The following is a 17,882-nucleotide window of genomic DNA, read 5'->3' on the forward strand; positions in this document are numbered from 1 at the left end:
AATACCAGAGCTGACGTTTAATCAGACTGGTGAAGTAAAAAGATCTTGTTTTGAAGTGTATTATTGCTTCATGTGGATGATTTTTTCAAATGGTTTCACAAAATTTCATCTGAATCCTTCTGATGTCATTCCATTTACTGTAAGTCCACCAAACCCATTTCAGAAAGCGCTGAGTCTCCAGTGTCATGACAGTTGTAGCGTGGGCCGTCCCACCACAAGATTTCATTAGAGTGGCAGGGCAGCTCCAGTCTCCAGAGCTACAGTGTGACGTATTTCTGAGTAAAACAAAATAAAACATGTGAGCAAGTTGGAACTGATTACAACCCTGATTCCAGAGAAGTTGGTACGTTGTGCAAAAAGTATGCAATGATGGACAGTTCTGCTAAGTTTGGAGAAGGGCCAACAAAAGTAAAATTATATGTTAATGTTCAAAAAACAAAAAACAATCCACAGCTGAAAACTCTGACGATGATTGGCTTCGAAAGGAACTTTCTCTCAACACGCTCAGCCTTTTCTGAGCAGTGACAGCGTTTTGTGAAAAACTGCAAAAAGTCTGACAGTTTATGAACAATATTCTTAACACACAAGTAACGATGGATTTCACCATCTACAACCAATAATATCATTAAACAATTCAGAGAATCCAGAGCAATCTCTGCCCGTAACCAGGCAGCAGGAGGTTTCTGTTATAGGATATTACGACAGGAGTTCAGGAACACATCCAGAAAAACAGTTTGCCTTTCACTTTGCATGGTCAGAGTCTTGTGACAGGTATCAAAAACATCCTTAAACGGGTCCATCGGGTGGGAAACGGGTCCAACAAACATAAGACATTTACCCAGGAGACCGCTGTTTATGTCCTGTGTGAAATCAGTGGTGCGGTTTGATTTGGTGTTTGGTACAAGACCTGGCTGGTGTTTGCTCAGTGCAGCTCCTCATTGTTTTGGGTGCAAGTCTTACGTTTTGGTCTGATAAATGCAGTATTTTTTTGGCCTTTTCAAGCTTTTATTTTGATAGAGACAGCTGAAGAGTGACAGGAATGTGGGGAGAGAGAGAGAGACGGGGAATGACATGTGGGAAAGAGCCACAGGTCGGATTCGAACCCTGGGCTTCTGCAGTGAGGCTGCTCTACCAACTAAGCTAAACTTAAACTTTGACGAAACAGATCTGCTCTTCTCTGATGATTTACTGATCCAAGAATGTTCCAAGTCTCTGCAGAAAGTTTTTCATGATGGATTTAAATCCTAAAACCTGACGGTGCAGCACTATAGTGGAAAATGTAGGAATGATTCATGCACTCTCAAAATGAAGGATGGCATGCACAGATAGACTAATGCATAATGTTTCTGGAGATGCAGCCTACATACAGACACAGGTACAAACACCATCTGTGACCTCCTCCAGAGAGTATAGGCGGGCGAGTGAAAAGGGGGACTATGTGTTGCAAACCCTGCCATATCTGTGATTGGTTTGGACTTAGATGGAATATTTTTTACAGATCATATGATCATATGTTTAGCAGAAACACATGTGTTACAGCTCCCTTGCTTCAGCTGTTCTCACCAATGAATCATTTGGTTTAACCCACGTGTGTGCCATATGATATCGACATATAGCCTCCACAGTCCTTCTGGCCTGTCCTGGAAGGTCTGTAGAAATTCCAGCAACCCAGATTGAATGCATTCTGTGTCAGTGGCACAATGTCGCGTCACCCACGTCTGCACGTATGGTGTTTGATCACGGTTTGATCATGGGGTTCGATGACTGCAGGGCTTCCCCACAACATCAGCAGGCCATCATCTGGTACAACGTGTCTGTGCTAACATGTTCCGGGTTATTCAGGCATTCCCAGAAATACTTTGCAGCACAGAAGTTCAATTTTCTTCCAGGATCCTGGACAGGACAAGACTGAACTCGTCCATCAAAGACACTATATCCGACTAGATTAGAGGTGATGTAATATTTTCTCTTCAGGTCAGTGGGAGTGACATGCGAGAAGCTTCAACAATAAAATCATAAATCATAAAAATGACACCTGTGGAGTCATAATAGCTATAAAGGGGAATACCCCGGCTGTCATTACTGACCACACATCTAACTGTAAATAGACAGAAAAAGGAAATTGCCTGCACTTCCCTTTCCCAGACAAAAACAATCTGTGATATATGATAATCTGTGAATAGTAAACAATTACTATTATTTTTTTATTTATTATTTTATTTCAGAAGGTAAACACCACGACTATCTAACAAGTATTAAACAGAAGTACTGTGGGAGACATGGTGTGCTGGCTGTTTAACAGTTTTGTGTAGGAGGTGCAATTGAAAATTCTACAAGGAAGGAGGTGCAGGATAAGAAACTACAGGGCTGCAACTTAAATACAGCGATCATGGTCACTGAACACGAAACACTGTTTTGCCATAAACTGACTGAATGACAGAGGATGTTCGATGCCCTTTTATTTCACAAAGCTCTCTACAACTTGCTCTGAGCTCACAGTCCGGACGACCTCACAACCTGAGCTAACAGCAGCTACAGTTGGCATCAGGGAATTCTGCAAAGGCAGAGGACCTCAGAGGGAAAACCAGAAAACATTTTCTCCATAAAAAAAAAGGATCCAGTTTCACCAAAATCAGTGAAATAGTTGGTGGTGTGTGTGCTGTAAAACGTTAAGTACTAATAAATAAAAGTTTTATTAACAAATACATTTTTACAAAGTTGAATCTAATCTAAAACTAGTCTTTCTGTGTTGTATAAAAACAACTGAATCATGGCACACTGACCCATGAGAAAATGTGCAACGGTGTGAAAACCACTGTGTCACTCAAGTATTAAAATATGAAGGTCATTAATTGTGTCTATTTTTAGTCAAGTATTAAAATATGAAGGTCATTAATTGTGTCTATTTTTAGTACTTCTGCCTCTCGGTCAATAAATCCACCCCAGGTGAACGACATTTTATTGTTTCTCAGAGGAAATGATGCAATAAAGTGTTTATTTTTGGAACAGCTGATGCACCTGTTTCATCTGACAACATCGTATATTCAGCACCTTACTGGTGACCACGACTGAATAAACTGTACTCACCTTTCATTAATCTATGATTCACAGGGAGTGTTTGTTCACGCAGAAGCCTGAGTCAACATGAATGAGCATTTATTCCTTGAAATGCTCTTCAGGGAAGCATTGAGAACAAACACGGCACTCTTCAGACTTATCATAACCCTCGTCAGACTGGCAGATCTTGACCTCGAATCAACACCAGAAATTATTCCAAATAATTAAGAAGACATTTTGACCTGTCACAGTGAGAAAAGCTCAAGTGTGAATAATGAAATTAATGATGGCTGAATTTCCTTTAGCTGCTTCATGGTCCTAGTATTATGCATGCTGGCTCACGGTCACACTGAAATGGCTTATTGAGAATCTCTTAAGGATATTAGTAACACCTGAGCTTTTCCTACCATGTCAAGTCAAAACGTCTGCTGCTGCTTTTCTTACTTCTAGCATGAAAGAGGGCATATCTGGTGCCAGGAGACTCTGTGGGAAAGGACATGCAGCGTCTGCTAATATAAAAAAGGCTCATTCTAAAAAGGCAACAACACGTTTGGATTTACTGCTGAATGTTCGAAGAGAACGTGAAATCTTCCAGTGAAGCGTGGCTGAAGCTGAATGGGGGTACTCGAAACAGAGGACTCGAATGCAGAGTACGGGAAAAAGCAGATGTCTTTATTTCCTTAATGTCGGGCAACACCGGGGAAACAAAAAGTGCCTCACGATGAGGGATGATCAAAAAAGACACAAACTAAACTAGAACTACAAAAAGGCAAGGGTCAACAAAACAACAACAACAACAACAACAAAAAAAACACTTTCGAGGAACTAGGCGAAAAAACAAAAACTTGACTACAAGATGACTACAGACTAGACTATGACGAGGGCTGGTGATCAGGACAATAGACCTGACATACAGGACAAAGGGAGACGCAGACTATAAACACATGGAGAGAAATGGGGAACAGGTGGACACAACCAGACTGGTGACACGTGAGGAACGGCAAGTGACCTGAAATGAAACAAAATAAAAGAGGAAGTCACAAAACAAACATGGAGACAGGACAAAAACTCAACTAAACATGGAGACAGGACAAAAACTCAACTTGACATACCGGTGTGACACCAGGCTGTTTATTAGCAGATTTTTATAGAATTTGAACAGGTGAGTTCTGAATGGAAACAGAGAAACCCGTAAACATTTTTAACATAGGTTAATAGGTTAACATAGCGGCTTATGGAGGCCATTGAGGAATCCAGTGGTTGCTGAGATATTTCAGTCTTGATCAAAGTGATAGACCGGTTGACCCACATTACATCCCTCTAACAATACAGCCAGCATGGCTGATAACCTGCAGCCTCACAGCAAAACACCGGTGACTGATATTCTGACTGACCTGGATATGGATACATGGAAAGGAAAAGTCTACACAGTAAAACAGTCAAAACCTTTGTTTACATGACATTTTAGGAGAATTTATACAGAAGAGCAGGATTTTATTAACTAACATGAAATATTACTGCAATATTTAATTGCACAGTAAAACACTAATATTTTACAGTGTTTTATTGTAATATTTGGTAGTTTTTCACCGTGAAACATTTTAAAATATCGTATAAAGCGCCAACCGTATACATGAACAGTACTAATATCATTTTACTATAGTGTTAGAAAAGGTTATACCATATTTGTTATGGTAAAATCCTGGCAACTACAGCTTTTTTATCGTATTTATGCTACTATGAAAATTTTGCTTTGAAGACGATGTTGACTTCTTCAAACAAAGTGACCCCTGTTTCCAGTTTAAAGAGTCTGTGACCTGCAATGACACAAAGACTGACTGACATATTAACTGACTCCATAAAAACATGACCTGATCATGCTGCAATTAGATCATTTTAATTTTCAGCCACTTCACTATATGTTTAATAAGAGTCTTAATGACGACGCCAGACAAAACCAAGGGACGTGCCTTCATCAAGATATGATCAATTAACATGTGCAACGCATACAATCCTGCCAGCTCATTGCAGCTAATAGCTGCCCCAGTTCTCCGTCTTGGTTACTTAATTACGCATGTATCATCTGACCACTTACAGAGGGACATTTCCATTTTCTGTCTGTCTGCTTTAGAGCGTTTATTCAGGCTCATAAAAACATGCAGAATAAGAGCACCGGGTTTTTCACACCACCTGCTGAGAATGACCACGCTGAACTCATTTTAACAAGGTCGCCTTTCCAAGGAGGAGGTTGATTACAGCACTACATAAGAGTGCAATAAAGTGCAGTCTAAGTCTACTTCTTTAGATGCAATTCCTGGAAATATACATTTATGCAAGCATGCCCCTGCACTTATTTAATAATAATGCTTATGCACACACGCACACATCAGAATCAGACCTTTTGAACGAGGCTCTGTGCCATGAAAACAAGTCGGTTACCTGGCAACACTGTGCTGCTTTAAGACATGCTCCCTCACTCTGTTATTGCACCTAAAGGTGCTCCAGACTCGCCACATACAGCCTTAGCTTTCTGTTGATTGAGTGTCAGCTGAGAGGCATTTAGGGGTTTGGGATGCAACAAAACCATCTCATTTTCCAAGCAGAGAATGTGTTTCCTCGAAACAGTGACACGCCTGTTTCTAATGACAGCAGGCTGTTTGAGTGTACATAACTCATCATAACCACCTGCAGTATTGACTTTTTGGCTTCGTCAGTCAACGAGCAATCACAAGAAGCAAACATGAAAGCCATGATGAATCAGGCATATTTGTATATACAGTATATTAGTGCCCAGGAGGTGAACTGGCACTTCTCCAGCTACCATAGTTTGGTCCATACAGGACCTGAATCGGCCACCCTGCGGTTCCCTGTCTCTACGGACTGAGCTACTGCCACTGCTTGTCATGTATAGTTCAGAAAGATGGACCCAAATGCAGACACGGAGGTATGGTGAACCAAAGGGAGCTTTTAATGACGCCTAAGGCGGGCGGAAGTTCAGTCAACAAAAATCCAAAATTAGGAACGCAGGTAGAAGCACAAAGACTGAAACAATGCAGACCCAGGAAGCAAATGCAGAACCGAGGACAGAATAAAGGACTGGTGAAACACACACAGGGAAAGCCAAGGAACATCCGGATTAAATACACAAATGAAGACGGGATAACGAGACACAGGTGAGAACTAATCAGGGACAGGTGAAACTAATCAGACTGGAACAGATGATTAAAAGTGGCAGGAAATTAAACAAAGGTTGAAGACACAAAGAATTACAAAATAAAACAGAAACAAAATATTTTCATGGCAAATACATAAAAAAAACACTTCATGTTCTAAACATGTCGGCACCTGAACTGTAAATACTCTGTAATTCATTCTGCCATACTTGTTATGTTCAAAAACATACATGCACATTACAGTCTAACGTTTCTGTGGCAGAGTGGAGTTTTCTTTCAGTATTCATATTTTACACTGTGCAGGTAGCGTGCTCTAGTGGCAGCATGTAGGCGTTGCACTTTCACTCCATGATTCTGCACAATCGATTGAATCCAGCTGATGACAGACTGATAAACAACTCCACCACAGTTATTACGTGACGGATCGAACATCGCCGTGAACACATATGCACATCTCCAAATATGTTTTTCTGCCGCCGCCGTCTGCTGCCGCTGTAATAATTGATGACAGTTGTGATAAAAATCCTCATGTTCCTTTGTGCCTCAGAGAGTCTTCAAGGACGTGGGCCCTCTGGCAGGTTGGTGGCTCTCTCTGCCTGATTGCCTCCAGTGGGACGTTTCATGTGGAGCACAGTATAAACACCTCTGACTGTGAACAGCAGGGAAATGGCAGCAAAGAATGAGGCGTAGACAAAGTACTGAAACGAAATGTGAGGATTACACAAACTGTGGATGATGACACATAAATTAATGAGTTTGCTCATTCAATTATCCCCTTTTTCTCCCTTGTGGCCTGTTCTTCAAAAGCTCTCCAAACAGCAACATTTCCTTCAGAAGCTTTTCATCGGCTCTGAACTCATTCATTTATTAAAATACAGTTCCTTTTCTTTTGTTTGTAACCTATTGAAAACGTCTTTATAACCCCAGTTTCAAAGGGTTCACGTATTAACAGATAACATGCACATACTAACTGAATGTCTGACTTGTGTGTGCTGCAGTACCTGCGAGGTGATGCCGAGCTGCAGACTGTTGATGACGATGGCTGTGAGGACACTCTGGAGGACCGTGTTCACGAAACTGTTCATGCCGAACACCAACGCATAGCGCGTCCTGTTCAGCGTCTTGGCTATCTGAAAACTGCGATACTGAATATGAGACGCCGCGCATTACAATGAAAGTGCTGAACATCATGGTTTGAATGAAAGAGCTTTTAAGGGACAATCAAATACAAGTATGAATCAGAGTACAACTTACTCTGAGGCGGGCAAAAGATGTGTGTACCAAATGTCCTACACATTTCAAACTCATAGTGTCACTAGAGAAACTAGAATACATCCTATCAAACCACAAGTGTCTAAATTTGCGTGAAACAATCCATCCGATATTTCATTGAGTGCTGAGTAAAAAGTTTGACCTTCAGATGTTGCAAAAGTGACATTCAGGAGTCAAAGAATTCACCCCTGTGGACATGGATGTCTTGAATTACATTTACAGGTAGAGGAAAAGTCATGGGATTACTAAAGTCAGTAAGATTCATCCTCTAGTGACCATGAAGGCAATCTATCCAATGGTTGTTGAGATATTTCAGTTTGGACCAAAGCGGTGCACCAATCAATCCACCAACCAATTTCCATTCCAAGCTTCAAAATGACTGACAGTTCTTCATTTAGTCCCAGACAGCATGAACAAGATAAATCTATCACAGTGATAAAACCAAAGGGAAAGAGAACAGGTTGAAACTGAGAATAATTACTTTTGCTTTAACTTGGAGTTAGTGGTGGATGTGTTTGATTTATGTCAGGCCCACGATGGATATCTTCACCTGATCGGAGTATTAAGTACAGCTGGAGCCCAAATTACCCAAGAAACTCCAAATAAAAAGCAAGTCCGAGCTGCTCAAGGGGTCAGAGAAGCAACGCTTTCATTAACTGTGCTGCGTGGTCGGGATATTTGGAGCTTTAGAATACTCTCTATTCATCCCTAAACCATAACAGCTGATAATATCTCACAACGAACGTGTTTAAGTTACAAAAACATCTTCTGGAGCTTGTACATTTGAGTCGTAGCATCACAGATTAAAACTCTACGCATCAGATTGAGGCATGTGCTTCCCATATTCGGCTGCTGCTGACATGTCCGTAATGAATTCTTACGTGCAGATGGTGCTGAGCTGCAAGTAAACCGTTTTGAAGAGGGAGTAGCACATGTAGCTGATCCAGATGTTGTCAGTCAGATCCATTAGAAATATGGCTCCAGCGACCACGAATGTGAAACCCCCGAGGACCAGTTCCCCCCACACAGACCACTCCAGAGACATGTGTCCCACAGCAACAGAGGCTGCAGCTCCTGAAAGGGAAACACGATCACTCTGTCAGGGCAAAGCTGTGGGGGTGTCGAGGGGTCTCGTCAGAGACAAGTGCATGAACTCTTTAGCTGATTTCTGCTTGTGGAGGCACAGTTAGGCGCTTGCATGGCTTTTCTGATTTACTCTTATCAATATCTATGTATATAGACTGTATGATTTGATATAGGGAGAAACATAGAGAAATACTAATTCTGAGCATCATTTTGGAAAAAATATGCTTCTCACATCGGCCACAAGGTGGCACAGTGCAGCCCTCATACACCACAAGGCTCCAGTCTCCTCATGTGAAGGAGCTGTATGAGGCCTTTTTATGACTGTGGATGGATGTAAAGGCAGTGAATCTTTGGAGCATTGATTATTTTAGGACACTCACATTTCTCTTTCTATCTTTTTTTTTATTTTGGAACGCTCGCTGATTTTGTCCCCTCACTCTCCATCTCTTCCCCGTGAAGTCAGAATTTATTTGTTTTCATCACACACGTCTGCACTATATGTCACCTACACACCGCTATCCGACCTGTCAATGACACAAAAAAAAGTCATTTTTGAGGTATTTCCAGGTTTTCTCAGGTGTTTTAGAGTTTCTCATTTTCTGGTGAACGATAAAAAAAGTTATTGATGGCCCTTTCTGCACTCTGGGGGTGCTATGTTACTAATTTTGCATCAAATGAAACGCTTTCTCCCTCTTGAAGTTATTCCTGTTTGATAAAGTCTATGAGTGATTCTGAGGGCAGCTCCGGCTGCTCAGCTTCAACTCTCAGTTTCCTGATGGACAGCTTTAGCCCAACAACTGACAGGCAACAGAGCCGGGCTCAGCGGGACTGGACAGGACAAGACCGGGTTCGAGCCTCTGAGACCAACCGGAAATAAACTACTGAGGTGATTTAGAAACTTTCCCAATTGAAAGATGGCTGAAAATCTCAGTGGCCTCTGTAGGCTAATGTATTCCCTGCCAGTCACTAGTTTATAATCAGCTCTCGCATTTTTTTTCATTTCTTGTGACGTCTGCGGTTTGTCCTACACGCTGGGAAGGAGATGATGAGCCGAAGGTGAATCGCTGACGGTTAAATTAAAACTAAACCTGACTCGCATTCAATGAGGCAAGTGTAAATAGGAAAATCTTGGACTCCCCAGAGACATGGATCCATTTCCCGCAGAGCTCTTAATTCAGTAGAACATAAAGAGAGGCAGAGCATAATTGCTTCACTCTTAAATGTACACATTTCCTCCCTGATTCCTTGTCCATCCGTGGTCAATGAGCGTCTGTGTATTTAACGCGTTCGTAATCAATCCCCCAGGCTCTGATTAGCAGAGGGGGGTCAAATGCAGACTGAATAATTGGAGCCGTTTCCACAGCAGTGTCAACTGGAGGCTTAGAAGGGTCAGCAGGAGCCAGCTGTGTACAGCTTCATAGGGAGGGATCAATATTGCAGCTGGGCTCGACAATATGTTCGAACATCAGGAGTTCAAGCTAAATACCAACTCGCCGCTCGTGTTTCAGTTTAACTGGATAATTTAACCCGCTGTGTGTCTAACAGGAAGACGGACTTAAAGAGATCCTGACACACATTTAAATTTATATTTAAATGAAAAATATATAACGGCAGAGACCAATTAAGGTACGGTTAAGGAAACATCATGGTCTCAGTTGAAATAACATGTACAATAATTACAGGCCTGCAAAGGGAGGCACGTCCGCCATGCTCCATGACTTTCAACCTCACGACATAAAGGGCAAAGAGTTTCCTGCATTTGCACAGAACATTGGATTTAAAGCTTAACGTGCAGAATGTTTAATATGGACTGTGTAGCCAAACAATTTAGTTTTGAGCTTTCACAAAGTTGCAAGAGACAGATTAAAATTAGATAAATCAGCATCATGCAAACATTTGTAGTAATATTTGTAGTATTCAGCTGCGGCTATTGGAAGGGAGAAATTATTTTTTTGAGGACAACCCGGTAGTTACAGTAGCGTCAGCACCGGTTTCCTCAACAGAAAGCCAATCGGATTTTTCCATTAATATACTCTGTGGTAAATGTTTTATGATGACTACTCACTTCATCTTTAATGTAAACGTCAGAATCAAAGAGTTAACGTTATGGCTATAAATGAAATACAACATGACATGACTTCAGCATCACCACCAGGAAACTTCAAGTGCTCGGACATCCCAACAACATCTGTAATCTCATTAAGACATTTGTTAACAACTGCAAATTTAAGATACATACAAGCTTCAAAATTCATGAGCGAGTTATCTACTGATGAATTTAATGTTTTGGAACAAAATGTAAAAATCTCTTAAGCACTAAATTCATTTCAAAAGTCAGAGCGAACCAGATGTGGAGAAATGCTAACCGATTTCTTGGACACATTCTTGCAGAACTGTACAACGTCATTTTTTTAAAAGTTATGATCAAAAGTATTGCACACATTGAAATTTCGACATATTTAAGGGGTCGCTCTGCCTCTGCAGCATTGATTTTCAGTCCCTAGCATGGTTGAAGCTCCTACGACTTTCTGTTGAAAATATAAAAACACGAGCTGCATGGAGGTCCCGTCGAACCATCTCGTAACATGTGTGGCACATGGAGAAAAACGTGGCCTCACGCTGCGTTTGGTTGTTCATGCTGATTAGATAACATCACACTGTATGTGTGTTGCACGTGGGCGAGTAAAATGTAAATTTGCACACTTTGAGCTCCGTGTGCGGTCTACAGGAATGCAGTTTCACACCAAATTAAATGAAAAATCCTTGGACACCCCCTGACCTGGGGAGGGGAACGTCCTCACTGAAACTGTGTTTGAATTGTAAATGACTTGTGATTGCTGTTTTAGACCGCAGATAAATAGCTGCCCTGTAACTCCTTCTCCTTGAAGCATACTGTACACAACAATGTAACTCCTCACAAGTTTGTTCTGCATACACATTTGGTTTTATCTTAATATTAATGAGCTACTAAAAAATGGCGTCCTCAAGCCCGGGGACGTACAGTTATTAATACACTGAATATGAAAATAGTAAATTATGTTGTGCTTTTCTGCCATATTTTATCATGTTGTTAATCCATATGCATATTTTTTCCCTATCGGTTTCCACCAGGTTTTTTCCTCAGGGATGTTTTCTAAGTGTGGAACAGAGAAAATACAAGAATCTTTGGGGAAATATCAGACATCGGCCCTACAGCTTGACTGCATGTTGGGCAGAACCATTTACAAGTGAAAGGCATACAGCTGGATGCGGTTTACACAGAGTAATTGCCTTTGGTTTCTGGGGAATACAGGAATGTATCAGTACTATAATCAATAAAAGTGCACTGGCTGGATGGCAGCAGCTGCTATACCCATCTGGGGGATGAGAGCAGGCAATTAAATTGTCTAATTAATGCCGCTCCTATTGTCTGTCGTGTTTTGGGAGTTGTGAAATACTAATAGTAGAAAGGGATTGTGTTTTCTTTCTGTCCATTCAATTCAATTATTGTTGTAGTGGAATGTGTGGAACACTCGTATTCTTTAATGAAAATGTTTGGACTTGTTTGTTTTTTTTACAAGAACCTGAGCCGGTTCCGTTAAGTAGCTGTGAATGCAGAATGAATCAGGTTTTGCACAACTCCTCTTAGGTTTGAAGTGACGGTGGAGAATCAAACTAGAAGTTTGTGGAACTATTTTTCTGTAATGATATTGGGAGTTTAAGAAAAAAATAAATACCAAACACAATCAGTAGAAGAAGAAGTGTTCAGATCCAGAGGAAAAGTTCAACGTCACTTTCTTGCTTGGTGGAGAAATATATGACAAATTAATTCAAGAACAAAACAGATCAGTGGTGTGTTTAGGTACCTGTCAGTGTGCTGAAAGCATCCACCCCTCCGTTGTAGGCTGTGAAATTGCCTGGCTGGATATGTAGCCAGAAGAGCTGGATGTAGGCGGACACCTGGTAAAAGCCGCATGTCCCTGTAGCTGACCATATGCAGTAGAAGAGCATGGCCATAGAGGAGTAACATTCCTTAAAGTCCAAAACAAGCCCTCTGAACTTCCCCCCAACATGCTTTGCAGCCGTTTTGCTTTTTGCCCAGATGGAAAAGTCCTCAGAGTCTGGAGTTCCCTCGCCTGAGGTTCCCTGCTGTGCAGAATCTGTCCCCTTATAGAATAAACTCGTCTTAGGCATGGGCAGCAAAAAGGAGGTTAACAGTGCAACGGACACGGAGATGAGAGTTATAAAAGCTAAGCAACCCAAGGACACTCCACCCAAAGACACAAGCAGCTGAGCCAGCATGGCACCCACAGCATAGCCCAGCAGTATGGCCCCTTTGACATAACTGGTCACTCTCTGATAATATCTGGGCTGAACCATGGTGTAAATGTAGGAGAAATAGGCCACATCTGCAGCCATGGCGACGCTGTAGCAGAAGAAGGCCAACTGAGCCAAGTGGACCCCCGAGCCAAACAGTATCAGCAGCATGGTTGTGACATAGGTGATCCCCTGGAGGATGATTACAGGCTTGTACCTGAGAAAGTCTGTCACCAGGAGGACTGGGACGAGGAGAACCAGGTTGGAGTAAGTCCACACAGGATACACCTGTCTAGTCACCTGGATGTTGGAGGAAGGCAAACAGAGACCTAATTATTTTTTTAGAAAATGATTCCTAACTGCTGATTGTAAGAGAATAGGCTGGCAGAGCACCAGATGCGGTTCCACCTCCGTTCGTCGTCAGTGAAAAATTGCCTCTGCGCGGACATGATGAAACAGGAAGTAACACAAACGAGGCTCGTGATGTGACACGTTGATGCATTTGAATATTATGCAAATAAACACAACGAGCGTCAGCTTGAACGACGCGTCCTCCTGGGCAGAGTTTGGCTCATGAATTGTTTTTTCGTGTTCCACTTTGTGTGGTGTTTATATTCAAATCTTAATATTTAAAAGGTGGGATTTTAAAACCTGAAACCTCCATCAGCCATCCCGAGTAACAGAACAATGAGCGTGGATGACAGCAGCAGGTTGTTGGTGTTTCAAATGTGTGTCAGTACTTCAGGAGCTCAAAAGTGTACTGTGTACTGTTGTTACTATAGTTGCTAATTGATTGTGGGGTCTTTACTTTGTTTCTATATCTTAATCTAACCTTAATATTTTATTAGAAGCTCGCTCAGGACCACGAGTTGAAAAAGTAGTTTGCATCATCCATGGTTGAGCATCAGATGATCACACCCTGAGAGTACCTGCCATAATTTGTCCCCTCGTGCATCACAAAGCGATTGTCATTGCGGAGGTGTGAAGGACCCCGTTTACTTTCTCTTAATGTCAGCATGTGAGGTGTGATGCTGTAGATACTCTCCTCATTCTGCATCACACTCTGCTTCAGCACCGAGCTCACTCATTAACGTGTAAACAAGTCGGCTTCATGCTCGTCATCCTGCTCTGACTGTACATTATTCTTTAATGCGCGGAGAGAAATGAACAACAGAAAATAACGCGTTGATGAATAATGAAAAGAAGTGATGAATATTACAAGATGAATCCTTCCTCTAAGATGAGATGTTAAATGATTAACACAACATGCGATTGGTTTACTGCAGACGGGCAATAACAACCTCGAGTACACAGCTGCCCTTTGGGACGGAAGAACGAGGGGGACGGGTTGTGTTCGTCACTTCTTAGTTAGAAGAAGAAGTTTGAAGCTGATTGGTTGATCCAGCTCCTGTCCGGAGGCGGGGACATAACAAAAAAAGAGAGTAAATGTCATACTGAGAATGCTTTAGTATGGAGATGAGGATAAACAACACAGCCAACAGATGTCTCCCAACGACCCCCGAGAAGCTAAGTCATCAATTTCTGTTTTGTTGTGGCGGATCGTGAAGGACTCAAAATCTACTGAGCTGTTATTATTCAAAGTATCGTCTGTAATTAAAGCTAAGTTCACGATATCAGAAGAATAACCACCTGAATGTGAAAGACAGAGTATTAATGAGTCATTATGGCATGGATAGCTGCTCATTATTATATATATTTACTTAATAACAATACATTTGTAACCAGTAATTTGACAAATTACATCAACTAGTTATAGTTATAGAGTATGAACAAATATATTCATGTGTAAACTTCTACCCTGGAAGCAAACATCCATTATTTTGTTATTCATACTTTATATTCATATTTACACACCTTTGTTTACATTTACATTCATATTCTGTATATTAAAAGTGAACAAATCTAATAACCCCAGGCTCAGTCTCGTATCTCATTTCATAGCTCGGTGCCTCACCTGTTCGGCGGTGAGATTTTTGTAAGTTCCTGTGAGAAACTCTGTCAGGAAGGGCTCTATGGGCCTCATCATGGAGCAGAAACCATAGATGCAGAGCAGCACAGTGGGGCCCACCCAACCAGCGCAGCAGGGCACATAATGGTCTCCCCAGCAAGGTCTGTTGCCACACTCCCCGCTCCAGCAAAAACCCATCATTCCTCTCCGGCTCCCCTGGGACGTCTCAAATGCGTCCGGCGAGAGCATGGTCTAATTTAGGCAGTTTAATCTGTTGAGATATGGACGCCTCAGATAAGACCAAGGTGAGACTGACTGTGAACACCAAGTCACCTGCTTTGCCATTGTTGTTCCTCTCCTCTGAAGTTTTCCTGGCTACGGCAAGACAGGAAAAAAATGTGAGGCTGTGAGTGAAGATACATTAAGATGAAATATGAGGTGGTAAGCCCCTGGGGCTCCAGCAGGTTATAATAAATACTGTCTCCTCCTCTGTCTTTATACAAAACACCCTCACTCCTGCAGATATTGAGGAAGGGGGGAAGTCAAGCAGAGGAATATGTATGAGTGTGTGTGCAGGTGTACACACCACCCTGCTGCCCCACACACACGCTGTGCACACACTGTGTGCCTGCCACCATTAGAAAGTGGAGTCCAAAAACAAGGCGAGTGACGCACAACTGCTTCGGTCAAATAAATAATCCAAAAAAAATATTGTTTTACAAAATATCTAATGCATCTTCACTCAGCTCTAAATTAAACACAAGTCTGAAACTCAATTTTCCAGAGTAGCTCATCTGATCAGATAATCTTAATGTTCAGCATTTTGTCTTTGTGACTGTCATAAATAACAAGTTCCTAACGTTGAAGTCAGTTTTTGGAGGTTGCAGGGCGGCTTGGTGGTGAATGCTTAATACTTAGGGAGAGAGGGAGAGAGAGAGAGAGAGATAAGCAAGGCAATCATTCCCCAGATGAGAATTACTGTAGTCCGTAATTTAAAATATCCAACGGCGAATTATGACTCACCATGGGGTGTCAACAGAAAGCTCCGCCGCAGCTCAAACTGTCAGACTGTCACCACAACTTAAGTCTCAACATCAAGGTCAACGGCAAAGAAAATATTATTCATATTCATATATTTTGGCCCTTCTAGTTTACTGTTGGCAGATTTACAGTATGTGATGTTCAAGCGACTACGGCAGGAGGGAGATAAAGAAACACTCATTTTGACCTTTACTGTCAAAGTGGCAGTGGTGGCTAGAGAGGCGAGCTTGTGACCGGAAAGTTGCCGGTTCAATCCCCAAAACCGGCATGATTAATCCCCAACTGTGGTGAAAGTGAAATTATAAAACAGTTGATATTCTGTTCTATTGAGGAATGTATCCTTCGGCTCTGAGGTGTCATTATCACTACAAGTTGTAGAACAAGTCATAGAAAAGGTCACATTCTTCGATCTACAGCGTACTTGTGTTTTCAGTCGTGTGCTCGATGTTAACACCCTCGGATCAAAAAACAGAGAACCCGGTATCCTGCACGACTTATTTCTTTGTTACATCCCGGCATCAAAATGTATAGGGGACTGTATATGGCAGACTATATGAATATAATGTACTGTGTTTTCATGAGTGTATAATAAATGAATGAATCACCTCAAAATAAGGATAATTATGTTTTTGCTGAACGAACCTTTTATGTCTGCAGACGCTGTGGGACCTATTCCATGGAGTCCGCCACGTTCAGCCACCTTGCTCCTACACTTTTCTCCCCAGGATAGATGAAGTAAACACTAAAAAGACTCTAAATTGGGCCTTTTGCAGTTTTCAGGTGTTTAGTGGCCGCTGTGTTTTCTCCTGCGCGCTCTGGGAAGGAGAGCGTGAAACGAGGGTGTTACTAAATCCTACACTTTGCTCCTTTAATTATCTTCACTGGGAATGTTTCTGCAGGGAAAGAAGTGCAGCCTTTCTGTACAATGTATACAAGTCATAGGGGACATGGTCGTGGTGGGATGGTGGGGGGGGGCGTACAAATAAAGTGCAGGACTTGTACATCGGAGGCTGGTGAAACTGATTGTCCCTTGCCCCTCACTGTAGCAAAGCACTAAAGAGTTCTGCTGCAGCTGCTACAAGACTCTGTATAGCAAGATCAGATGGAAACGAGCCCACGTTTGGTAGCAACACTTTACAACCAGAAGCCAGAAACTTTAGATTAAAATGGAATTTGGGTGTCATTATGTGTTTAGTTAGTATGAGCTAGTACTATATAAACAAGTATTGTAGGAGATGTTGGCTTTAAAGGTCGCCCATACCAACTATAATCTGGGGAAGACGCACAAACGAATGGAGAGTTATAGACCCACAGCAGCATGGCACACCTGTAGCCCAGGAAGGTGCTAATACCGACACTGCTTCATTTCTTCAGGTTTGGAAGTTTAAATCAAACTGTTTATCCAGGGAACCTACTACTACTACTACTACTACTACTACTTCGAAGGCTAGCAACTGAAGGCTTTCATACTGTTGTGGTTTAGGGAGGCGGGGGAGGGGTGATTATGCTCAGGGCAGCCTCAGCGTGTCATCGAGCCACCCTGTAAGGACCACCCACAAAAATCCGGGACTGAAAACTAGTGAAAAACAGTTTGAACGACACATTACTGAAATGTGGAGATAGATAGATAGATAGATAGATAGATAGATAGATAGATATACTTTATTTATCCCAAGCTGGGAAATTATAGTGCAGCAGCAGCATTACACAAAGTGACAACAAAAAAATAAAAATATACTATAAAGCAAACTATACATAATAAAATATCAAAAAAAGCAATAGTAAATACGATAAAATAAAATATATTGTACAGAGATATATACAGCAAGTTGGCAGTGTTGATATGTACAAAGTATGGGGAAATGTGAGGTGACTGTAGATTGTAGGTTATGCTTTAGCTTTTGTTGTAAGTACATATGCAACATATTTAACGTGTTTTGAAAGAAATCTTTAGAATTGCCTTTACACAGAGTTGTGTTGTGTGTTTT

General features: G+C 41.7%; 1 protein-coding gene across 1 annotated transcript; it reads right to left on the reverse strand.

The window, feature by feature from the left end:
• Nucleotides 1-6,002: 6,002 nt before the first annotated feature.
• On the reverse strand, nucleotides 6,003-15,102 carry LOC104926362 (thiamine transporter 2). The gene is made up of 5 exons (XM_010740201.3): nucleotides 14,860-15,102; nucleotides 12,434-13,184; nucleotides 8,384-8,576; nucleotides 7,232-7,367; nucleotides 6,003-6,928 (listed from the first exon to the last, which is right to left on the reverse strand). Exons 1-5 carry the CDS (start codon nucleotides 15,100-15,102, stop codon nucleotides 6,785-6,787), a joined length of 1,467 nt encoding a protein of 488 aa, XP_010738503.2. The 3' UTR covers nucleotides 6,003-6,784.
• Between the last annotated feature and the right edge of the window lie 2,780 nt (nucleotides 15,103-17,882).

The sequence above is a fragment of the Larimichthys crocea genome, chromosome XVII, assembly GCF_000972845.2.
Source record: "Larimichthys crocea isolate SSNF chromosome XVII, L_crocea_2.0, whole genome shotgun sequence".
NCBI classification, from domain to species: Eukaryota; Metazoa; Chordata; class Actinopteri; family Sciaenidae; genus Larimichthys; species Larimichthys crocea.

Coding starts and splice junctions, on each gene's coding strand:
- LOC104926362 (XM_010740201.3), bottom strand. CDS start 15,102: ATGCTCTCGCCGGACGCATTTGAGACGTCCCAGGGGAGCCGGAGAGGA. Junction 7,368..8,383: donor CAGCTCAGCACCATCTGCAC/GTAAGAATTCAT, acceptor TCAGTATCGCAG/TTTTCAGATAGCCAAGACGC. Junction 6,929..7,231: donor AGCTCGGCATCACCTCGCAG/GTACTGCAGCAC, acceptor ATTTCGTTTCAG/TACTTTGTCTACGCCTCATT.